At 40.6% G+C, this 25,257-nt stretch overlaps 3 protein-coding genes across 3 annotated transcripts; 2 read left to right on the top strand and 1 right to left on the bottom strand.

Annotated features, from left to right (window-relative positions):
- Positions 1–3,550: 3,550 nt before the first annotated feature.
- Positions 3,551–6,096, bottom strand: snrpc (small nuclear ribonucleoprotein polypeptide C). The gene is made up of 6 exons (XM_077573924.1): positions 5,623–6,096; positions 5,011–5,053; positions 4,822–4,930; positions 4,665–4,724; positions 4,081–4,185; positions 3,551–3,991 (listed from the first exon to the last, which is right to left on the bottom strand). Exons 1-6 carry the CDS (start codon positions 5,628–5,630, stop codon positions 3,873–3,875), a joined length of 444 nt encoding a protein of 147 aa, XP_077430050.1. The 5' UTR covers positions 5,631–6,096; the 3' UTR covers positions 3,551–3,872.
- A 133-nt stretch (positions 6,097–6,229) lies between these two features.
- Positions 6,230–10,883, top strand: ilrun (inflammation and lipid regulator with UBA-like and NBR1-like domains). Its single transcript, XM_077573923.1, has 5 exons — positions 6,230–6,517; positions 7,349–7,503; positions 7,781–7,978; positions 8,160–8,407; positions 9,699–10,883. Exons 1-5 carry the CDS (start codon positions 6,360–6,362, stop codon positions 9,732–9,734), a joined length of 795 nt encoding a protein of 264 aa, XP_077430049.1. The 5' UTR covers positions 6,230–6,359; the 3' UTR covers positions 9,735–10,883.
- A 3,689-nt stretch (positions 10,884–14,572) lies between these two features.
- Positions 14,573–24,469, top strand: spdef (SAM pointed domain containing ets transcription factor). Its single transcript, XM_077573686.1, has 6 exons — positions 14,573–14,869; positions 20,695–21,128; positions 22,735–22,932; positions 23,004–23,051; positions 23,179–23,313; positions 23,445–24,469. Exons 2-6 carry the CDS (start codon positions 20,711–20,713, stop codon positions 23,621–23,623), a joined length of 978 nt encoding a protein of 325 aa, XP_077429812.1. The 5' UTR covers positions 14,573–14,869; positions 20,695–20,710; the 3' UTR covers positions 23,624–24,469.
- Positions 24,470–25,257: the final 788 nt, after the last annotated feature.

Raw genomic sequence — 25,257 nt, 5'->3', positions numbered from 1 at the left:
GGTGTTCTGTCCACTTTAAAACAACACAGCTGAGTCAGGTCGTGTTGGTGGTGCTTTCTGTCTTTTTGGCTAAATGCTCTCACACGTGAACTTTAATCAAATCAAATAAAACATGCGCTCATGTCGTAAGACAGAAAGTGTGCTGACTTTGAAGAAAAGACAGCAGCGCTAAGCAGATTGGCGCGCGGCGCGATAACGGCCGGCGCGCTTCCATTAAACGCTAAATGAGTTTTTCACTTGTTGACTGACAGGCGGGAAGAAAAGAAAAAGTCTGCACAGGAGATAAGCGCAAACGTGAACAATAATTGAGGCCTCTGAGGTCGGAGGAAAAAACATAGTTCTCCCTTTAGTTTCTTTCTGCTGCAATCGTCATCAATTAAACTGCTAATTGTGCACTTTTGTTTAGCTTGTACAGTACTTATTTTCTTTCTTTCTACGAGAATACAAAGTTAGATTGCGAGAAAAGTCATTTTCAAGAAAAAGCTGTAATATTACAATACACTTGGAAATGTATTAGATGTCAAATTTGCCTCGAGAAATTTACGCTATGAAATCCTTGACACTCCTTCATCTAATGCAGAAAGGGATTTTAGGAGGGTTTTTCCCACTCTAAAAAAACAATGTGACTTTTAACTTGAAAAATTGCAACATTTTTATACTGTATTTAATTTAAAAAAAAAATCTTTCTCATAAGATTACGATTTTTTCCCTCCAAAAAACAGGCTAGTTTGTTCTTATTAGATTATGACTTTTATCTAAAAAAGTATGACTTTCTTCTATAAAATAATAGTATTTTTATTAAAAAAAAAAAAAGCTACTTAAATTTCGTAATTGACATTTGATTTGTATGACGGCGTATGAGGGCCACATATAAATATATATTTTTTAGAGCGTGGGGGCAATATTCGTAGGAAAAAAACTCACAAATTTGCCACTTTATAAAGTCACAAATTTGCAACTTAATGAAGTCGCAAATTTGCGAGTTTTTTTTCTCGGGATATTGCTCCCACCCTCTAAAAAAATACATAATTATACGTGGCCCTAATACGCCGCTGTAGATTCGTGTAAAATCGTAACTTTTTTAAAAAAAAATTTAAGTACAGTGGTACCTTGGCTCACGAACTTAATTGGTTCCCACAGAGAGTATGTGAGCCGAAAAGTTTGTCTTCCAAACAAGTATTTCCCATAGGAAACCATTGAAATGAGAATAATCCGTTCCCAGGTCCCCATAAAACACAATTTTCTACTAAAAAAGCCTTAAAACTACACAAAATATACCTTATTTTATGTACTGTACTCTAAACTTAAAAGATTAATTCTCATAAAATGTCACCCTGCAACATTTCTAAGATACACCAATGTTTCTATATGTTGCTATATGGTGTAAACACGTGCGTGTGAGAGCAGGACCACTCACTCTCTGTAACTCGCAACACAAATTGGCAAGTGCTTTTCCTTGGCGCTCGGGACCAGATGCAGCATATGTCCGAGGTGATGATAAAACATTCAAGTGCTCTCATCAGAGGTGAGGCCACATGAAAAATGGAGAAGCTTTTTCCAATTTTAGCTCCTGGTCGACAAACAAAAATACCCCCCAAAAAGGGTGTCACTGAGTGAAAGTTGAAATTAAACCCCAAAAATTACATAATCTATTCTAGTGAGGCTGTTAATTTACTTTAAAATTTACATATTAACTCATTCACTGCCATTGACGGCTATAGACAACAAAAATGTATTTGAACTATTTCTATTAATTTAACTCATTCACTGCCATTGACGGCTATTGACGTCAAAAATTTATTTGAACTATTTCTATTAGTTTAACATTTTTTCCCACTTTTGTTAACAAGAGTATTAAAACCTAGATTTGTTTTTGTTGTATTAGAACAGATATAAAATTTGTGATTAATCGTGAGTTAAGTAGTGAAGTCATGCGATTAATTACGATTAAAGATTGTAATATAATCTTTTCTTAAAAAATATATATATATTTTTTTTAATAATTATTATTTTATTTTTTGATATTTTTAAGAAAAGATTATTAAATCAGCGGCGTCAATTTTTTTTGTTAATCGTAATTAATCGCATGACTTCACTAGTTAACTCACGATTAATCACAACATTTATATCTGTTCTAAATGAACAAAAAAATAAAAAATTTCCAGGTTTTCATACTCTTGTTAACAGATGTGGAAAAAAATGTCAAACGAATAGAAATAGTTCAAACGAATTTTTGACGTCTATTGCCGTCAATGGCAGTGAATGAGTTAATGGACCTTAGAAGGTGCTTGAGTGATTCGTAATGAAAGGAGCAACACTTTTATAGTAAAAAGGCACTTTTCTCATTTCCATTTCTGGGCTCTATGGTTATCGTCACACTTCTCCCTTCTGCGAGCAGTCTGTCACCCCTTCATCGGAAGAAAAGCTCCACATTGAATATTCATAAAGACGTTTTTTTTTTTCTCTTCCTCATGTCACGTGACAGACACTTTGCATAAAATGTGCATGATGTGAGAATGTGTGGGTGGTGCTCAGTGACCATCACGTGACAGAGTCCATGTGCTCTCAGTCTCTAAAAGTAGTGACAGATGTGGTCCTCGCTACACGAAGACACACTCAGTGTCATTTTTTTTTATTGGTTTGTCTTACATTTATGGCCTCAATGTTTTTCATACAAATGTCTACTGTAAATGTGACTTTACTATTGTGGTATACATGTTTAGGTAATTGAGTCCGGCCATTATGACTCTCTGGCTCCACCTGTCGGTACTTATTCTCATTACTAATAGATTACTGTATTATACGGTACAATACAGTATTGAAGGAATAAAAGATGAAGGCATTTTTGATGCATCACATACTAATGTGACAAGTGTGTACATTCTGCTAAGATGCTGGGAGGGTTTTGTTTTTTTCCCAGAATGCACTTGGTAGGATTAAAAATGGATTATATCCTGTCTGTGTGCATGTGCCTTTGCAATGCTAATAATGCTCCTTTTTGATGGTGTCAGAATGTTTATTTAACTGTATATTTTAGCCCTCAAATATTCTACGTGTTAAACTCTAGCACATGGGGCCAGAAGAGACCAGTCACATCATTTTACCTGGCTAAAACGAATTATGTGTCTTCATGTTTCTTTATCAAATCTGTAATAAAAGTAAAAAAAATAAAATAATAATTTAACATAACATTGAGACATTTCAAATACATTTCGCTACAACCTCATTTTTGGTACTATTTTCATTCATGGGGCCACAAATTCACAAATCCAATCCATCAATTTGTTGACAAAAACACCAATGAATAGAAATAAAATGAATAAATATATAATATAATATATATAATGAATAAAATGAACACAGATGAATATGTGTACACCACTACAAACTACAACCTCTAATTATTATTATTATTTTTTTTGTAAAAGTACAGGTTTATAAATATTTACTTCGAAATCTAGCTTGTATTTGATTGCATTAGAATTACTGCAATGTGAAAGTTGCCATGTTATGTCACGCTGGTGAAGATGAAAATGAGAAAGGCAAGACATGGGGTTGAAATGACTGCTTTATTTCTCAGCAGTGAAATATGAGAAAAAAAGGGCAAGATTTTTGTAATAAAAACGTTCAAAATAAGAATCCAAGTTCGAAGACGTGTGTCTGTAGAGTGACGAGACCACAAGCGCAAAAAAAGAAGTATTGTATCCAAGTTGAGTGTCTCCTAATAAGTAGGAATAAATACACATTGTATGACAGACAATATGTGAAAGGTAGAAACTTTGAATTGAAACAAAGTGTGGTGTCGTCACTCTGCAGCGCCTCCTTGTGGCAACAACGCTTAACAACAGCAGCAAATATCATTGACACTAGGCTTATCTGTCCGGTCTCATCATGCCAGGCCTGACCGGCATCATCATAGGTCGAGGGTGACGCATCATGTGAGGTGGTCCCGGCATCATCTGCATGGGCGCGCCCATCGGTGGCCGCATTCCTGCTCGTGGACATGTCGGGAAGTGGGAGTTACACCTTCAGATTTAAACACCAGTGGATCAGTTTGATCAAAGCTGTAAAAGGTCATACCAGGCCCGCCGGGCATCATTCCGTGAGGTGGGGGTCCCATCATGGGCATCATTGGAGGACCGGTCATGGGCGGTGTGGGCAGCATGCCTGGACGTGGAGGACCACCTGTGTCAAGCACAGACATTTTGATTACACTTGTGTTGTCCAAGCAGGCGTCGCCATCCTCATGTTCTATCTTTGACTTTGAATGTGTGTGGCCTTAAAAGGCGGGGCCTGTCCTAGTGAGTGCCGGGGCATCAAATTGTGGCCATTATAGCTTGTGTAAAAATATATTTGGTTTCTTTTTCTTTCTTTTTTTAACAAACAAATTCATCTAAGGTTGTAAATACAATTCAATTCAATTTTCTCGTGCTGTACTTATTTGTGATGTTTCCAGTGCAACAGCAGCAGCGGCAACGACCAGCATGTTGCGCCAACATGGCACAGCTAAAACGGCCAATCAAAACATGATTTGTTGCATTGTGTTGCTCACGAAAGTCCACCAAGGTATCTTCTTCCAAACTTTGGTTTAAAGAAGTTGCAGTTACTTGGTTTGAAAAGCCAAGTGTGACAGGTGTCAGGCGATTCGTTCAATGCTAACTTACCAGGAGGGGGGGCACCTGCAAATGGCGTGGGGGGGATTTTTCCTTGTTGAAAAGCAGCCGCTGTTGAAAAAGGAGATTAAAAAAAAAACATAGCACCTCATTAGGCATTTGTTACAAACGTTGTGGCAACACAATCTTTAAACCCTAATTTGCTTACTGGTTTTATCGATCAGGCTCTGGGCCTGCTCCTCCATCCATTTCTGGTAGTAGTCCTTCACATTTTCTTTGTGTTTTCTCCCACTGCAGTGGGTCTTCCTCACCGACGGCTGAAAACCCAGAGCAGAGAAGATGGATTTTAACAGACACGTGTCATCATTTATTAGGGAATTCATGATGCTGTGCTTACCGAATCGTGTGTCAGGTAGGTGTCGCAGTAGTCACAGTAAAACCTGTGGAATAAGATCACAAAAAAAATATTCACTATTTAATCACTTTTACCAGAAACATTATTATATATTTTGGCTAATATTCTTATGTTACACCCAATTTATAAACACGGTTCAAGCCCTGGTTTGTAAATCCACATTTGAGATGGTCTTGTTTCATGCTTTAGCTGTAGGCCTACAGTTCGAAATTAGTATTGTATGCACTTGCACAAGAAGTTGATCAGCGTGTGGGCCAGTCTACTCCAAACGCTAACGACAAAATGTATACAATTAATTCAAACAGCTTTTGAATATACTCACAATATCATGCTACTGATAATATATTTGTCGGATTAACATTATACTGGACCCCCCAAAAAATCCAAACATAAAATTTCTCGGCGAGTTTCGCTCCAGAAAATAGACGGAGCCGGAACAAAGCTAGCACTGCCTCAAAAGATAAGCGGTCGATTATTTTTTTGTCGTGTTCTAACTTTAACCTCCACCAGTAATAGATATTAACATTTGTTTCATTGTTTGAACGTTTTGAATCCACTGTTTAATCACCACAAACAAAGAATATAACGACTTACTTCGGCATGTTTCAAGGGAGACTGCGTCCGAGACCGCCACTACGGTGTTCCCAATAAAGACTCCGAGCAGAAACGTGTCCTATCCACAAAAGTTCCGGCTAAAAAACTGTGGTAAGAACGTGTTGTTTATCACCAGGGTTCCGACCTACTCTTAGATAGATTTTATTTTAAAATACATACAAGTTAGTGCCATATTTATTTATTTATTTAAATGCAGAAGTGGGTGGCATTTCGGATCTATTACCAAGGCAAATTTTGTAACAGTTTAAATTTAATGAACCCGATTAAATGGCTGTCCGTATGGATTTAGCGCCAAACAGGTCCAAAATTATGGTTGTTGGAGAAAAGGCCCAAGCACGTTAACCGTTTCACACACTAAACAAACGTCATGTGAGGATGGAAGCTATTTGAAACGTTTCAATATTAGCATATACCGTATGAATCTGTTTTCAGGTGTTCCGCGGCAAAAAAAAATAGCAATTTGTGAACTCGAGTGATGAGCCAATCGGAAGAGGGCTTCAAATAGCAACAGATGACGTCATCACGCGGCGTGATTGGCGCGGGTGACGCGCTGGGCTGTTGCAACGTCAAACTTCGTCCCCCTTGCCGTGCCATGCGCATTGGCGCTTGTTGTTGTGGCGGTGGAGCAGCTTGTTATGGCTAGGCGAGGCCTGGGACCCGACTGAGAGAGGCTTCCCCCCCTACCCCTTACCCCGCCCTCCTCCCCCACCACCCCCATGGAGGGCACGGATATGGACGTGGACGCGGAGCTCATGCAGAAATTTAGCTGCATGGGCACCACGGACAAGGACGTCCTCATCACGGAGTTCCAGAGGTTGCTGGGCTTCCAGCTCAACCCCGCCGGCTGCGCCTTCTTCCTGGACATGACCAACTGGTGAGAGCGGGGATGAGGCGGGGGAGGAGGCCCCCGCGGGTGTGTTGTTATGTCACGGGACGGCGAGTTAGCCGCATAAATTAGCTTGTTAGCCTACGTTCACGCGCTAATAAAATAGAGGCGATACGCACAGCGCGAAGTTACTTTCGGTTTATTTCACGGCTCGTACGCGGCGTTAAACGGAAAGTTTCGAAGTAAACACACGCCAGTTTCCCGCCGAGGGGTTAATTAAATCCCCGTGTGCCGTCTGCTTGAGCTAGCCCGCGCTAGGGCTATCTCTCGCGCGACGTTACGTCAGCCACCCCAGTTACGTCAGGGTGACGTCATCTGTCGTGATGCCTTGGCGGAAACTCACAAGTCGCTAAATAGACCATCATTTTGTATGTCGACATTAATGTGACGTTGAAATACATGGTCGGAGTGGAGCACAAGCTAATACAAAAACTTGTCATGTGGCAGGGGTTGGGCTTTTAAAGTAGGTTTGAAATTGGGGTTTTAAAGCACGGTTGGTGTTATTGTTAGCCAGTAAATGCTAAGCCAGTGTTAGCGTGTCAAATCAGGGATGGGGTTTCAAAAGAGGATTTTAACGTTGGATTAGAGTTCAAATTGTGGGTTAACTTAAATTTATGACTTAAAGTTTAATTTGAAATATTTGAAATTGGGGTTTGAAGACAGAGCTAGCATTTCAAGACAGTGTTACGGTTTTGCAAACTTGGGTCAGACTTTTGAAGTACTTTTACAAATCGGGGTTTGGGTTAGAATGTGACGCATCAAATCCCTGCTGGCATTCGCACCGTGGTCATCTTTGACATCTTTTCCCACCGTCGACAGGAACCTTCAGGCTGCCATCGGCGCTTACTATGACTTTGAGAGTCCCAGCATCAACACGCCGTCTATGTCGTTTGTGGAAGACGTGACGATCGGAGAAGGCGAGTCGGTCCCGCCAGACACGCCCTTCACAAAGACCTGGAGGATACAGAATTCAGGTATGACCAGCTGTTGGCATGCTGATGTGACAAAATGTTTATTTTTTTAATTTTATTTTTTTATGGGGATTCATGAAGAAGAGATACACGGCCGTTCCAATTTACGAAGAGACTCGTGATCTTCGGAAGAATGTACTTGGCAAGTTCTTTATTGAGAGACGGCCATAGTGGAAAGAGATTTTTGTCATCATTTCCTGTTCAAGTCAGCGGCAGTCATTCACTCGCTGAAGTAACTTTGGCGCCTAATGTTGAAAAAGGTGTCCACTCACTGCTGTAGGCGCAGAGTCATGGCCGCCGGGCGTGTGTCTCAAGTACATCGGTGGCGACCAGTTTGGTCACGTCAACACGGTGATGGTGAAGTCACTGGAGCCTCGGGAAGTGGCCGACGTCAGCGTGCAGATGAGGAGTCCCGCCTCCTCCGGCATGTACCAGGGCCAGTGGAGGATGTGCACCGCCACCGGCTTGTTCTACGGAGGTACGTTTGAGAAAATGTTTGGCTTGACTTCCCCTTTAATTGAGACCTTACAGTAGAATATTTCACATTTCCCAGGCATCTTGAACGCAGCATTAGCAGCTACTTCAAATACATGCTAAGTAATGATGTCGCTGATGCTAACGTCACGTGGCTGGTATGACGAGGTGTCATTTGTGTTCAGACGTGATCTGGGTGATCCTGAGCGTGGAAGTGGGCGGCCTCCTGGGCGTCACGCAGCAGCTGTCGTCCTTCGAGACGGAGTTCAACACGCAGCCTCAGCGCGACGTGCAGGACGACTTCAACCCCTTCGCCTCGCCGCACAAGAACAAGCGGGACGCCGACGGCGGCGAGAACACGGACGCTCATAATGCCGCCAACAGGACGTCCAACGGCCTGCAGGCCGATCTGACGCCGGTCACGCGTGGACAGGTGCGCTTTGAAATCTATGTTTGTTCTACTATTTATTCACAATACAGCAGCGCACAACGAGTTTCTCAATATGACCTATTCCTTAAATATATTTAAAATACTTATTTTTCTCAAAAACAACTATTGCTCTTGAAATAAAATGTGTTTTTGCATATATATTTTTAAATCCTCCGACTTACTATATTTTTTTAAATATAAAACATTATTTATTAATTTATCAAAGAAAAAAAACAACTATTTGTTGTCGAAAGTCTGAACTAAATATAGATTTTTCACACAAAATAAAAAGTATTTTAAAAATTAATGGAAATATACGACTTTTCTTTAAGCCTGTATCACTTTTTTTTAATATAATTTTCTTGAAAATAAAAGCTTTTCGAAACAATGTTTCTAGAAATTAGGGCTGCTCGATTGTGAAGAAATTATTAATCATGGTTATTTAGGTAATAATTGAAATCACGATTCGGACGAACATTTATTTTTCTGTACAAAACAGAAAAATGTTTAAACATTTGAAACTTTGAAACACTATAATTATGCAAGTTCCTTTTTGATGAAACAACATTTATTAAATTAGGTATTTTTAAATGTAAAAAAAAGGTGCAAATGTATCAATTTAACCAACTCAAAATTAGTATTAATAATCTTTTTTGACAGTTATGCTGATTTTCTAATTGTGGAGTGTAACAATTGAAATTGTAGTTGAACTTCGATTAATTGCAAAGCTCTACTACTATAGGGCAAAAATAACAATGCTCTTAAAAATACAACAAAAATAGACTTTTCAAAAATAGCCCTTATCTACAAAAAATATTTTTTTCCTTAAACATACATTTCTCTGAAATACAGTTTTTCCAAAAAAAAAGTACTTTTTTTTTTTAAATACCCTGGTCTTTCTCAAAACCTTTTTTTCCTCCAAAATAGAGCAACATCATTTTTCCTCAAAAGTACAACTTTCAGAGATGCAGTGATTAATTGACAACTAATCAATAAAAAAACAGTAATTATTTTTAGAATTGATCAATCATTTAGAGACCATGTCCTCAATTTCCACCTCTCAAAAAGTAAATATTGTCCGATTTCTGTCATCCTCTATGAAAGCAGACTTTCTATCTTTGTGCTCAATCAAAATAAACGATAAACATCCCTAAAGTCGGCATATATTCTTTCAAAACTTTAGCTTGCTGAGCTGTTATGGTCATCTTTATCTTTTACGTTTGTATTACTCATGCACAGTTATGAAATGAACAAAAATCATGTTCATGTGTTGTTGTTGTTGTTGTTTTTTCAGGGTGTTCACGGACCGTATCCGTTCGGACAGAGCTAGAGCGGCCCTCAGCTCCGGGAGTCCTGAACGGGGAGCGCGGAGGAACTGTTGTTTTCTAACGACTCTCCACAAATGCCCCCCTTCGCACGCGGACGGCAGCGGCGGCCGAACGTCCCGCCCGCACGCCTCAGCGCTTCTTTCAGATTTTCTTTTTTTGTTTGTTTTTTATCTTTTTTATTTCAAGCATCCGGGCCATCCGCTTCACCGCACACTTTGGCCACCGCTCGGACGTCTGGACAAAGATGTCGGCCTTAAGAAGTCTGCACGTTCACCTGGATTGCCCTCATGCTCACGTATCTCATTTACTTCAAGGCTCACCTTTGCGTCATCTTCCCGGGCGTCCATTGCATCTTTAATCCCCACATAGAAAAACTCCCAAAGACAAAAGTGCGTCCGGTCGCACGGGGGCGGCCATGTTGTGACATCATGGGACAATGTGTGAGTGTTTGTTTTTAAGGTGGGATTTCCAAAGCGTGCAGAAGTTTTGAAAAGGCCATGGCGGGGGTAAAAAAAAAAAAAGAAGTCTATTTTGCCGGGGTGAGTGGTTGGTTGTATTTTTCCACGTCTGTGTGTTTTTGCGCAGTGTGTGTGTGTGTGCATGCGTGTGTGTTGCATTGAAGTGACAAAGAAAAAGTGTGTGTGTGCGCGCGCGCTTGTGTACCATTTGAAGAATGCTCAAACCCGCTCATGAATCATCCACGTTATTTATTTGTACTCATGGTCAGCAGGTGGTGCTAGAAATCAAAATCAAATCTCACGTGCAGTTTTCCAATGAATTCAAGGAAAAGGTGACGCTGATTCCGCTTTGAGGGAGATTCAGCACTGATGTTCTGTTACTGCTGTTTGCACAAACATGGCTAAATGGTGATTTAAAAAATATATATATATATATATATAATTGGGACGGAGAGGAGGTGGGCGCGGGGGAGCTTGTGGTGGGACATGATGCTATGGTCTTCCATCGTCCTCCCTCCTGCCGAGCCCTCCCAAAAGGTTTGTGTTGTTCACAGCTTTAAGGAGTTTTTAACACGCACCAAATGGTCCTCATGGGAGCCACTTTTATCATCTTTCTGTCAGTCAGAGGCTTTGAAAGTGTATTTTTGAATGGAGAATAAAATGGGAAAAGTTGTCAGGATGTTTGTCAAGTTCCCCAATTGTCTCAATGTCATGTTTTACTTTAGTACGTTTATTTGCATTATAAACTCTTAAAGATGTTTCTCGGATTAGCCTAGAACTAAAAAAAAAAAAATTACTGTACAATCGCATTTTGAGCAATGAAATGTTCACGTAGCGCTTCTCCCTGATTTACTGGTGCAACCTTAGGCCATACACTCACATTTTCGCCTTGTTTCTTTTTTGGGGGTATTTTACTTGGCGAGCGCAGGTAGAATAAAGGTACTGTGGGATGGAACGCAGCCGACTCGCAGCCGATCGAAGTGGCTCCCCTCATTTTCTTTAAAATTGGGGTAGTCAAAGTGCACACAGTGCTTGACATTGCACAAGCAAAAATTGACTCACTAGGACCCGTGCATAAGATTGGCACGCAAAGTCAGTTTTTATGCCGAGCGTTCGGGCACTTTTATACAAAAAAAAAAAGCCCTTAATGTAAAGAAATTGTATAGGTGGACCCAGTGGCGTAGCAACATTCCCCAGGGTCCCCAAGCAAGAAGGGATTGGGTGCCCCGGCGGCCATTCGTAGAATACATGGTCCGTCATTTTTAAAATCTTCAATAAAAAATCACCATTAATTGTGCTTCATTCGAGTGACTTGTTTTGTTTTAGTTTGTTTAACTTTCGCAAGAATCCTTCTAAGTGAGTCAGAAAACAGTAAAATAAAATTATGAATAGCATGGTCGTTTTAAAAAAAAGCCTTACTATATACATAGTCGTTTAATTTATTTTTTTTTTTAACTATTATAAATGGCTGTTTTAACTTAGTAAACATCTTTAAAAAAAATTTTTTACTTACACCTATGCATGGTCATTTACAACAAAAAACGCTAAAAAAAGAACGGCTTACTATATATACATGGTCATAAAAAAAAAGCCTTATGCTGTGGCCAGTGAAACAATTCATTCATAAAGTGTTTAACCTTAAAGTTGTGCTTGTGCGTGTCCAAATATTGACATCTGTTTTGTCTTTTTTTAATCCAGAAGATTCCACGATATGCCTCACGCCTCTTTCATCGGAACTCACTCAGTCAACACACGCTTGTTTGGTTTGATAACCGCTGTCAAGTCAAACAGACGCCACAAAGCACATCACACAAAAATATTACAATAGACAAAAAATATATATATATCTATGTGGCAGTGAGGTTGATGATGGGTTGGCTGATTTGATAGCATCATTAAAAACGGGTTTCTCCTGAGGGGAGGCTAGCAACTGAAATGTGTTCTTTAAAAAGTACTGATCTTAATCTCAACTCACATAACACACTTATAACTGATGACCTTATCTACAGTCATGAGTGTCGCCAGATCTAAAAAAGCGAGCAAAATGTGGTCGTCGATTTATGAGTATTCGGTTTCATATGTGTCAGCGTGTTTGTTTTTGTTCTGTCACTTGAATGAAAAGGTTGCCATTCATTTGTGGCAGTGCACGGAGGGGTCACGGTGACGGCAAGGAAGCACCATCTGCTTGATGGAGGAACTGCTGGCAGCATCGCGTGAATATGATTAGGTAGATCTTATCGACCAGGATGGAGTGAACATCTCCGGTGTCATAAACGACAAGAAACACGGACACATGCAGCAGAAAAGACTTTTAACATAAAAGCAGAAATTGCTGCAATGGATGTCAGACAATTGTTTGGATTTTTTTTCTTAATTTAAGAAATAAACACTTTTTTTCGGCAAAAGAATGTACAATAATAAACTTGAAAATAAAAAAGAAATAAATTGTGTCTTGAAAGTAGAGGACAAATTCTCAAAATTTCAAACAACAAAAATATGACTCTCAAAAGTATATATTACTTTCCCCCAAAAGTCAAAAATAATTCTTCAAAATATAAAGCATTTTTTTTTAAAAGTACTGTATACACTTTTTGGAAAAAAATAAAAACGAAATTGGAATTATAGTTTATTTTCTCAAAAACATGTTATTTAAAAAAAAAACATTTTTTTTTTTTATATGAGTTGATGTATGACCATTTCCTGAAATATAGAAAATAATTCTCGAATGTATAAAAAGCTACTGTATCTTGAAAATATCCAACTTGTTTCTTTAGAAGGAACCCCGACTGTAATGACAAGTTTGCTCTATATTATTTATTTGGTTGTTACTAACACAACTATGAAATCATTTCCAGTGTGACACATTTTGTATAAACTTTATGGACGTACGTCGCCATTGTTATTTACGTCGCAACGCATTCAGTGCGTCGTGACGTCGAATGGCGGCTGTAGCTCTCTACCGAGCAATGTGAAACCTCTACAAAGAAAGCAAGTTAAGCCTCATAGCGTTCCCAAAGAAACAACAAGCGATCGGGAGAGTTACCTTCCTCCACGCCGTGCTCTCGTCATTCACCAGACGCATTCAAGAGTTTTAAACGTTCCTTTCGGAACGCCAAAACGTCACTACGCACTGATTGCGTTATGACGTAAATAACGATGGCGGCGTACGTCCATAAAGTTTCTACAAAATGTATTCAACTGGAAATTATTTGTATTGAAGTGGACCCCCTTTTTTTCTGCATGTGTTATTGTAATGTTGTGACAGGGAATGCAGCATCATGTCACCTTTGACCTCTCTCCAACTCACCATTGCCTGCAGCCAAAGGGTGTTTGTCGACTCCCATGGGGCGGCCCGGGCGGGAGGGGATCACGTCCCCCTTGTTGACACAGGGTACACCTGCGCATGCTCATGACTCACACACATCTGTTTGCTTCTATTAGCTCGCTGTGGTGCTCAAGCGTGACAATGTTGTTCCTCGTCCAAAGGAACGTTCACACGCCACTCCAAGAAACTGCCATGCAAATGACTAAAGCCGAAAGCTAATGCTAGCTTGACAATCCCGAGGCCTTTTTGCACAGTATGACTTTTTGATTAATGTCCACCGTCTTTTGACAACGTAGGTTGACATTATGGAAATATATTTTGGCATTTTTAATAAATAAATCAGTTGTTTCTAAACGCCTGTTTTCAAAAATCGGTGCAGCAATACGCGACACAAGTTAGTTATTTCATAATGTTTTTGTCTGCATGCAGCATGCTTAAATATTAAAGATCGTTAGCCTGATAGCATAAGGGAGACATTTTTCCTGACTGTTACGACGTCATTAAAAAATACCAATGTAGCCTATTTACTAAAAGTTTTTTTTCCCTGGCTTTCCAAAACGTTCAAATGTGACTCATTCTGCATGCCATAGAAGTGGGAAGTCGGATTTACCAACTCGATTGCGACCTCAAAGTGTTCCAGGCGAATGTAAACAACAAAGATGGCTCATTATGAAAATTCACTTTCAAATTATTTTGCACTATATTACTGATAAATGGGCTGAAATGTGGAGCAGACGTTTTTAGCAGCAAAAATATAAAAAAAATTGTAGACTTTTAAAATCAGCAGTTAAAAATTTACTTGCACCGTCTCTAATTTTAGGAGCAAAATGAAAAGAAGAAGAAAAAAAAAGCATATATGTATATAACACCTTGATGCTGCTCCCATTTCACTTTCATCCAGTGGGGTCAACTCGCTGTTTGATGAGGCCTGATCTGATGTGCACACACACACACACAAACGCACACACAAACGCACACACACAAACACACACACGACAGCTTGTGTGCATAGGTAAACAAGGCGGCCCTATAAATTCAAATAGCTGTCAATGGAGGTAGAATTCCTTCGCTGTGTAATGTGTCGCCCCCCCCCCCCCCCCCAGCAGGTGCTTTGACTTCAGGCCAGCGTGCCTTCAGGCTGACACTCAATTTAACCCATATTATTAACATTATTGTATTAATATCTTGAAGCTGCCCCCATCCCCGCCCTTTCCTTTTTCCCAATGTACCCCCGTCCCAAAGTAGCGGCCGGGCGGCCCCTCAGGTGGTCACACTTCATCCCAGCGTAAAGCAATCAAGAGCACCACTTCATCTTGCGACCATCAACATCACCGGCTGGAGAATCCCAACCCAGGTAAGAGGTCGCCCACTCATGTTGATGGATAAATATTTGATATTAAACCAAAATTATAGGAATATTCGATTGAATGAACTTGCATCTGTGCCCTTTGTGTCTTATCAATATCATAATACTAAGATTATACGATGGGACTATTTTATTTCATTTCATGAAAGAAAAAAAAATGATTAAGTGAGAATTTAATTTCAGTTATTGTTTCAATGTTATATGAAGACATTTTACAAAAATAAGGCATATTTAATTGAGTATGATTTTAATGATTATTGTTATTTTTTTATTATGATAATTTTAAGGCAATTTACATAAACATGCAAACTTATTGAGGATAAGGTTGAGGATTCAGAAAATGAATGGCATTTTCTAATAAGTTTTTATTGAAAAAAAAATATTTTATGTTACTGAATAATATAAAACTTGGAAACGCAATTTTCAGCTGTTGAAATGTAATTTCTATTGAATTTATTTGTAATATCATAACATCAAGAAATAAAAGAGTATTTTCTAACCCAATAATTGTATTATTTATTGTTTGGGTTGTTATTATTATTTAAATTATTTTAATATGACTTTGGTATACTTTTTTTTGAAACCCTAACCTTAAAAGCTTTACTGCACCGCAGACCAATGAAAAAAAAAAAAACCCACACTACTCTGTATTACATATAAAAACTCATGATAGAATATTTTAAAAGTACTGTTTTGTCATATGCAGTTCACGATTAAACTGTCATTTATTGCTTTCGAATTGTGCTCAGTTCAAATCTGACATGGAAACAGATGTTCAGAACATTCAGAGATTGAAACTATTTTCAAATAACATACCCATTCATTAGTTGATGATTACAAGAATGGAAGGAATTGAGCTCAAATGGAGTGTGAATCCCAAATTCAATAGCACCCCCACCATGTCAATGACTTTCCATTCCAAGACAAAAAGACAGACTCATGGCAAACACTCACGCCTGGCTGTCCACACACACAAACGCTTTGTTGGCCTTTTGGGTCACTTTGAGGAAATTGTCCCCTTTTTCCTCTTTGGCTATTTCCTACTCATTAACTCGCATCTAAACACTCGGCTGTCGGACTGTTGCAGTGATGATGAGCGATGACCAAACGGGTTAACTTTAAGCTTGGCAAATTCAGTTTTGGTACAGAGAGGGGCGGCCCCCCCACTGGTGATCAGGGGCGACAAAACTGCGCTTAAGTTCATTTTGAATCAGGCAGGTAAAAGCTGTCGCAAGAACTTTAATCCTGCACAGCAACCAACAGCCGGCCTCACGCCGCAGCCGTCTTCCCGCTCAATGGGAGCACGTATGCGGAAACGATGCGGTTCCCACGGCGGGGAGTCTGACTTTGCAGAGCAAATGGAGTCTAATGCTCCTGAAATGAATATCAGCTTCTTGACCAAACTCATTTAAAGATCAGTCAGGGACTTAAGCCTCCCTGCCCCACCGCCACCTTTTCCCGGTGCCCCGTCTTCCACTTGGAAGAAGTTAATATGGCTAAATTTGCTTTGCTAATGGGCTTAGCGCAAGCTGTCGCAGGGCAGAGTTGACACGCAGCAGCGGGCTGCACAGAGAGACTAAAATGTGGCTTAGACAACACAAAAGGAGAGAAAAGGAAGATGAGGAGGCGACTTTACAGTGGGGTGGGGGGGGGGGGGGGTCGGAATCATTGAACCACACACCGTGAGGGGGGATCAGCTTCTTTTTTTGCTATGCACTTTTCCAGCGATAACTTAATTCAAGTTTGGGGCGACAAGTACAGAAAAAATCGCTTACTATGGATTTTTAAAAAGATTAGACATACTGAGTGATTGACTGACTGACCCACCAACTGACTAACTAACTAACTAACTAACTAACTAATCAACTGCCTGAGTGACTAACTAACGAACTAACTAACTAACTAACTAACTCCTTGATTTACTGAACAGCTAACCAATTGGCAATAACCTAACTTAGTGTTTCTCAACCCTGGTCCTCGGGGCACACTATCCAGCCTGTTTTCCATGACTCCCTATTCCCAAAGCAGGTGATTCCAAAGACAGCTCATCAGCAAGCTCTGATAATGATCCTCACCTGTGTTGGGAATAGGGAGACATGAAAAACAGGCGGGATAGTGTGCCCTGAGGACCAGGGTGGAGAAACACTGACCTAACTAACTAACTAACTAACTAACTAACTAACTAACTAACTAACTAACTAACTAACTAACTAACTAACTAACTAACTAACTAACTAATCAACTGCCTGAGTGACTAACTAACTAACGAACTAACTAACGAACTAACTAACTAACTAACTAACTAACTAACTAACTAACTAACTAACTAACTAACTCCTTGATTTACTGAACAGCTAACCAATTGGCAATAACCTAACTTAGTGTTTCTCAACCCTGGTCCTCGGGGCACACTATCCAGCCTGTTTTCCATGACTCCCTATTCCCAAAGCAGGTGATTCCAAAGACAGCTCATCAGCAAGCTCTGATAATGATCCTCACCTGTGTTGGGAATAGGGAGACATGAAAAACAGGCGGGATAGTGTGCCCTGAGGACCAGGGTGGAGAAACACTGACCTAACTAACTAACTAACTAACTAACTAACTAACTAACTAACTAACTAACTAACTAATCAACTGCCTGAGTGACTAACTAACTAACGAACTAACTAACTAACGAACTAACTAACTAACTAACTAACTAACTAACTAACTAACTAACTAACTAACTAACTCCTTGATTTACTGAACAGCTAACCAATTGGCAATAACCTAACTTAGTGTTTCTCAACCCTGGTCCTCGGGGCACACTATCCAGCCTGTTTTCCATGACTCCCTATTCCCAAAGCAGGTGATTCCAAAGACAGCTCATCAGCAAGCTCTGATAATGATCCTCACCTGTGTTGGGAATAGGGAGACATGAAAAACAGGCGGGATAGTGTGCCCTGAGGACCAGGGTGGAGAAACACTGACCTAACTAACTAACTAACTAACTAACTAACTAACTAACTAACTAACTAACTAACTAACTAACTAACTAACTAACTAACTAACTAACTAACTAATCAACTGCCTGAGTGACTAACTAACTAACGAACTAACTAACTAACGAACTAACTAACTAACTAACTAACTAACTAACTAACTAACTAACTAACTAACTAACTAACTAACTCCTTGATTTACTGAACAGCTAACCAATTGGCAATAACCTAACTTAGTGTTTCTCAACCCTGGTCCTCGGGGCACACTATCCAGCCTGTTTTCCATGACTCCCTATTCCCAAAGCAGGTGATTCCAAAGACAGCTCATCAGCAAGCTCTGATAATGATCCTCACCTGTGTTGGGAATAGGGAGACATGAAAAACAGGCGGGATAGTGTGCCCTGAGGACCAGGGTGGAGAAACACTGACCTAACTAACTAACTAACTAACTAACTAACTAACTAACTAACTAACTAACTAACTAACTAACTAACTAACTAACTAACTAACTAACTAACTAACTAACTAACCAACTAACTAACTAACTAACCGAATTGAGGGGCCAAAGTACCAAACAATTGACCAACTAAATAACTGACCAGTTAACTGATTGACAGACCAACTGGCTAAATAACTTAAAGCTTGTCAACTTATTGACTATCTAAAATACCAAACTAGTCGTCTAACTCATTGATTTACTCAGCAGCTAACCAACCGGCTGACTCACTGACTGGCTGAAAACTAATAAAATGACTAATTTACTGGCTAACTACCTGACTGACTAACGACTAACTAACTCAACGGCTAGCCTAAGTAACTAACTTTTTTAGTCCTACCTAACTAAATGACAAATTAATTAACTTACTTGAGTAACTGGCCAACCGACCGACAGAGTCTACTGACCAACTGGTTGACTGATGGACTGACCAAAAAAAGTGTCTGACTACTAAATTGACTGTCTGATTTTGAATTGTCTGACTAAGTAACTGACTGATAATAAATCAACTGACTACCTAACAAAGCATTTCCATGTGAGTTTGAAGGTCAAACCTACAATGCATATCTGACTTCCTTTACCAGTATGAGTGGCATATACCAATGATTTGATTGGCTTATGGGGCAGTAAGGATTGTGACCTTTCAATTCTGCCTAGCAACAAGCGTGCAAATATAACCTATAGCTCTACAGAGTTAGATTATATGGATTACATAAATTGTCTTTGAGGTTTGAGTAAATGTAAAACCACAGCCGGTTATCTTAAAACTTCCTGAGGTCTTCTGTAGCCGGATGGGTGGGCTCAACAATCCCCCAATATTTAATTGTGACTTTAATTCCTTCCAGACGTGGACAAACAGAGCACATGTGCTCTGCGAAGCATCACTTTATTGCTGATAAGATGCCGGCCGAGCGCCTTCTCGTATGCCACCTGTGTCGGGTACACATCGCGACGGACATCGCCCTGAGATTGCCACACTTGCGCTACAGCTGACGTCCATAAAAGAACACTCGCGACGGCTGCGCAGCTGTCATAGAAGAAGCAAAAAAACAAAAAAACAAGTCCATCTTTTTTTGTTTTTTTTGGCATTGTGTAGCAAAAAGCGCTCCAGCACATGACGTGAGCCGAGTTTGATTAAAAAAACTCCAGCTGACAGCAGAGCCACGAGGCCGCGGCGGTTACGGTACCTTGAAAGTGAAGCGGCTGAAGGGGCTGAAGAGGGTCAGCTACCCCCCCCGAGACAACCACCATTCTCTACCACTGACCCACAAATTTAGCCCAATCCAGTTTGCCCCATGCCTGCCTGTAGCACCGTGTGGGCTTTAACCCTCTACAGGGTGGGTCCCCCAATGCCCACCCCCCCAACAACACCATGTCTCCATCGGGCTTTTTAAGGCAGCTCTTGGTTTGGGCTCTTGCCTGATGTCGCAATGGAGCTCCTCATCGGACATCATGAGCGGATGGTTTAGCAGCTGGATTGCCGAATTGCCACAACAAACCATTTAGGAATTGACACCATAACTGAGGTTATAAAAAGGGACGGAAACAAAGCTCGAGGATCTTTTTGTAAGTTGCTATGGATCTATACCAGTTCCTGCAGGTTCTGGAGGTTCCCCTCTTCCAACACAGCTAATTCCCATCAACAGGATCGATGAGCTGATCATATATTAGCTGTGTTGGACAAAGGGAAACATCCAAAACCAGCAGGACTCCGGCCCACCCCTGATCGATACTGATGAGTTTTGAAATGAAATATTAGCACTACTTTTTGACCATGTGACAAGAACAGTAACAAATAGATGACGAGAAAATTATTCATTAAAAACTAAAGTAGTTGCACATTATGCAATTTTATAGGTTAAAAAAAATGATAAAATATGTAAGATAGAATAAAAAATGGCTATAATTATTTGTAATAACAATATCTGTAAAAATATCGTATTAAAGTATTATAAAACAGTAAACATCCATCCATTATCTGAACCGCTTATCCTTCAATTCATAATTTCAGAATTAACGTATACAAAAAGATTGTTTCATTATTTATAATTTAAAATGAATTGCACTAAACACGGTAGATGCATTTTATACTGGATGGAGATTGCTATGATGTGAAACATAATCCATGGATGTCTTCTTTTGCAGTTTTTTTTTTTTAAGTCAAGGCAAAGGGTTTTATTTTTATAGACATTGTACATTTTTGTGCTAGTCTAGTTGACTGTGTTTGGAAATTTGGCAGACCCCGTTGCGTCATATCGAATATTCCTGGGATTTTACTGAGCACAGAAAAAGGGGCCCAAATCATATCAAGGCTTGACTGTTGTCTGCTTGCTCAGTTTACAGGTGGCCGTTATGTCAAATTCCATCGGAAACTTAGCAGAAATCACACTTTACGGATCCCGGATCGGAATGCCGGAGGACTCCCTGACCATCTTGGAGCGAAACAGGGATTCTGGGGAAGGGTGGGACCTGGCGGAGGTCAAGACAAACAGCATGCCGGGCCTCTACCTGCCCAGCTTCGACATGTTGGCCACGGAGGACGCCGCTTGGCTGGTCACGGTATCGGAGGCCTCCCCGGGCCCGGCTCGCATGGATGCGCACCGAGAGGAGCCGGAGCAGTGTCCCGTCATCGACAGCCAGGGACGGGGACTCTCCCCGGGGATGGATGGCCCTGAGGAGGAGCGCTCTCTGGAGCAAGTGCAGAGCATGGTGGTGGGCGAGGTGCTCAAGGACATTGAGACGGCCTGCAAGCTGCTTAACATTACGCCAGGTAGGTCCGTGTACCCCCCAGACTTTGACACCCTCCCATGCATGGGATCACACCCACCTTCACTGGAGGAACGCCCACCCTAAAAAACACCGCCCCCTACAGGATTGTTCCCCCAAAATCGGGCTCCCCTGAGGCGCACACTCTGCGTGGGGGCGCATCTCCCCTCCCCTAACTGACATAAGAACTTAACAAAGAGTTTTCCATAACACGAGTTTTAGCAGTTCTTTGCCGCAAAGGCCATATTTATTCGGTGATATTTAAGCTACTGGAACTTAGTCCCAAAACCAACACAGCTCATCCGGCATGACAGATCTGCTCCATCATATCCTGAGTGGCGTAAAGCCGTATTTGCCCGCACCAGGATGTGTTTAATCCTGACCTTTGCATCGCTTCTGTCGGGTCGTGACGGCCGCGCTCGACGTGTACACAGTCGCAGTGTGGGCGAGGCCTCCTCAAACACCAGCGAGCGTGCTCGGACGCTTGTGTACGCTGTCATAAAGGCGTCGTCATAAAAAGTGTGTTGACTCTGGCGGCTAACGTGTCGAGGGGGGGAATTGTCGGTTTTATCGATCATGAAGTTGATGAGTTTAGGTGCAACTAGGTACTGTATGAAAATGTGGAAAAGACCCTAATTCACTCACTCACTCACTCACTTGATTGACAAGTTTCCTCATTTACTAAATACCTAACTAGCCGGCCAAGTAACTAAATGGTAATTAATTAATTACATGGCTTACTGACTCACTGACTACTCATCTCACACACAGTCTGATCAATTGTCATTCTAACTAACTAACTAACTAACTAACTAACTAACTAACTAACTAACTCACCTACTCACTCACTCACTCACTGGTTGACAGGGTAACTAGCTAGCTAACTAACCAGCTCACTCACTTGCTAAAAAAACTAACTGGCCGACTGAGTAGCTAAATGGTAATTAAGTACATGTAATTAAATGGCTTACTGGCTCAATGACTAACTACCTCACACCTAGTCTGACAGATTGATCAACTGTCATTTGGACTAACCAACTAACTAACTAACTAACTAACTAACCAACTGACTAACTAACTAACTAACTAACCGACAGGGTAACTAGCAAGGTAATAAACCAGCTGACTCATTTATTTTTTTTAAAAAAAATAGCTGACCGAGTAGCTAAATAGTAGTTAAGTAATTAAATGGCTTACTGGCTCACTGACTAACTACCTCACACACAGTCTGACAGATTGATCAACTGTCATTTGGACAAAGTAACTAACTAACTAATCAACAGGGTAACTAGCAAGGTAACAAACCAGCTGACTCATTTATTAAAAAACAAACTAGCTGACGAGTAGCTAAATGGTAGTTAAGTAATTAAATGGCTTACTGGCTCACTAACTAACTACCTCACACACAGTCTGACAGATTGATCAACTGTCATTCGTACGAACTAACTAACTACTGACTGAGCAATTTACGACTGAGTAACTCACTAAATAACAAGCTATGGCTACGAGCCAACTGACCAGCTAACCCCTTACCACTGACCACTAACAGTGCTTAACTAACCGACCCACTCACTATAAGTGTACAAAAAAAAAATAATTCCATGTTTTAGACCCGATGGAGTGGAACGTGAGCAACGTTCAGAAGTGGCTGCTGTGGACGGAGCACCTGTACCGGCTTCCTCACGCGGGGAGGACCTTCCAGGAGCTGACAGGAAAACACCTGTGCGCCATGAGCGAGGAGGAATTCCGCCAGCGTTCGCCGCAGTGCGGGGATACGCTGCACGCGCACTTGGACATTTGGAAATCGAGTGAGTCGCCGAGCCGACACGGCGGCACCGTCACATTGTTAGCATCTAAAACTAGCGTCTTCTCTTTGTAGCTGCATGGATGAAAGAAAGGTGCACAGTTGGAGACAACAAAAGTCCAGGTAGGAGGCTTGAAGAGCTGTGGTTAGTGTAGTGCTTCACATAGCGATTGAATCAAAGCACCGCGCACATCAATAAATAATACATGTATTCATTGTGCCTATTGAAATGAATTATTCATACATGCAGGCGCTGAGGAGCTTTGGTCTGAGGCCGATTCTTCGTGTTCGGGTCAACCCATCCACTTGTGGCAATTCCTTCGAGAGCTTCTGCTCAAACCTCACAACTACGGACGCTGCATCCGCTGGCTCAACAAAGACAAAGGTACAGTACTCATTAGTCAAATATGATTATTTGTTGAAATATATATATATATATATATATAATGACATAGACACCAATTTTGTTGTTATTGTAAAACAATATAATAAATGCCATTGTCCTTGTGCCTGAAGGTATCTTTAAGATTGAGGATTCGGCCCACGTGGCGCGGCTGTGGGGCCTGAGGAAGAACCGGCCGGCCATGAACTACGACAAGCTGAGCCGCTCCATCCGGCAGTACTACAAGAAGGGAATCATCCGCAAGCCGGACGTCTCTCAGAGGCTCGTGTACCAGTTTGTGCACCCCGTGTGACCCAAAAACCCACAAAACGCTCCATCCACCCTGCGACCTCGGGGGTGTGTGCTAACGCTCTTCCACTCAGGCAATATGGACCAAACAATCAAGACTGTCTCCTAAAACAACCAGGAAGTCAATATTGTCTTAAGCACAAACTGCCTGTTTATTTTTTCCTTTTCCTTTTTTAACTCAGTGATTTTGATTGTGGGAGCACGCTGGTTAGTGATTTGCACCAGTTCTGAGGTTCTGGATTCAAATCTTGGCTAAAGCCTTGCTGTGTGGAGTTTGCATGTTTTCTTTCCGGACCCAAAAAACATGCATGTCGAGTTCACTAAAAAACCCAAATTTGTCCAAAGGTCAGCTGGTTGTTGTGTCTTTTTTTCCATGCAAGTAGCTGGCGACCAGTGCGCAACTTCCCATGTTGTATTTGAGATTGTTTTGTTTTTTTTTTACTGAAAAGCAAGTTAAGACTTCACCCTATGTTGTGGTTGAATTGTTAATCCATCAACTTCATATGTAACCTTTGGTTCGTGGACGTCGCCATTTTGAATGGGGTTTGGACTGAGGCGCCTCCATTTTGGTTTGGTGCCATCATTTTGTTTTACATTGAATACTTTCAGTGTCGCTTAGCAGGTTGTGGGCGCTTCCAAGTACACAAACAGAAATTAACCCTTGTAATTATCATAAATAATGATCTTACAATGAAGCACAAAATGGGGGGTAACCTCAGCGAAAGAGAAACATTTTGTATAAAAGTGTAGAAATTGTGTAAATATGTGAAGAAGAAAAAAAAAAAGGCCCATGCAATGTCATTCCTGAACTAATTATGAGTGTCATAACTAATAAAGTCACTGCAGGTGATTGATTATCATGAGTCTGCTGTTAATTTTTTTTTCTTTCAGTGAATACGCTACTTGTTTGTATGATCTTCGTATAACAAAGTCTTTGTCTATTTAAAAACATAGCTAAGAGAGAGAGAGAGAGAGAGAGAGAGAGAGAGAGATTAGTATTTACATTAAATTACTTCTTCCGGGGTGAAGTGTGTGTGTGTGTGTGTGTGTGTGTGTGTGTGTGTGTGTGTGTGTGTGTGTGTGTGTGTGTGTGTGTGTGTGTGTGTGTGTGTGTGTGTGTGTGTGTTTAAAACTAGCTGCGGACAGAATTGTGAAGGAGTCTAGCTAGTAACAAATTGGGTAAAAAGTGACCTCTAGAGGCCAAGCACAATAATGACTACAGTTACATTACAGATTTTCTCCAACGTCTCCAGTCAAAATTGTTTACTCCACATCGACAGTTCTACGCTGACTCATTTCCTCAAAAATAAATTACCATCCATCGTGCCATCGTTTACAACAGAATGGCATTTCTCAATGATTTCATCAAATGGCAAATGTCATCGAACATTTTTCAAATGTCTCATCCTTGCAAATGGTTATGTAGCCTATATGTAGCCTACTGTTAGCACGTTTTTCGAATATTTCTGATGTAAATTTCTCTCAAAAATATGTCATCGTGATTTCATTTAGTCCCAAGGTGCACAATAGTGTCAAAAATGGTTACAAACATAAATATGAAAACCTTGAAACATTTGATAAATTCTTGTTTGTAGAACGATACACATTTATGGCGATTATTTACACTATTCTACTAAC

The sequence above is a fragment of the Vanacampus margaritifer genome, chromosome 8 (genome assembly GCF_051991255.1).
Source record: "Vanacampus margaritifer isolate UIUO_Vmar chromosome 8, RoL_Vmar_1.0, whole genome shotgun sequence".
Lineage (NCBI taxonomy): Eukaryota > Metazoa > Chordata > Actinopteri > Syngnathiformes > Syngnathidae > Vanacampus > Vanacampus margaritifer.
The sequence above is the reverse complement of the archived record's forward strand: the minus strand, read 5'-3'. Positions and strand labels throughout refer to the sequence as shown.

What these genes read in the sequence shown, in the direction of transcription:
- snrpc (XM_077573924.1), bottom strand. An exon ending in CCTACCTGACACACGATTCG is followed by an intron (nt 4,931 to 5,010) that starts GTAAGCACAGCA and finishes CTGGGTTTTCAG; the next exon opens with CCGTCGGTGAGGAAGACCCA. An exon ending in TGCAGGTGCCCCCCCTCCTG is followed by an intron (nt 4,186 to 4,664) that starts GTAAGTTAGCAT and finishes TGCTTGACACAG; the next exon opens with GTGGTCCTCCACGTCCAGGC.
- ilrun (XM_077573923.1), top strand. Translation starts at nt 6,360, where the DNA reads ATGGAGGGCACGGATATGGACGTGGACGCGGAGCTCATGCAGAAATTT. An exon ending in CTGGAGGATACAGAATTCAG is followed by an intron (nt 7,504 to 7,780) that starts GTATGACCAGCT and finishes TCACTGCTGTAG; the next exon opens with GCGCAGAGTCATGGCCGCCG. An exon ending in CGCCGGTCACGCGTGGACAG is followed by an intron (nt 8,408 to 9,698) that starts GTGCGCTTTGAA and finishes TTGTTTTTTCAG; the next exon opens with GGTGTTCACGGACCGTATCC.
- spdef (XM_077573686.1), top strand. Translation starts at nt 20,711, where the DNA reads ATGTCAAATTCCATCGGAAACTTAGCAGAAATCACACTTTACGGATCC. An exon ending in GCTGCTTAACATTACGCCAG is followed by an intron (nt 21,129 to 22,734) that starts GTAGGTCCGTGT and finishes TCCATGTTTTAG; the next exon opens with ACCCGATGGAGTGGAACGTG. An exon ending in CTGGCTCAACAAAGACAAAG is followed by an intron (nt 23,314 to 23,444) that starts GTACAGTACTCA and finishes TTGTGCCTGAAG; the next exon opens with GTATCTTTAAGATTGAGGAT.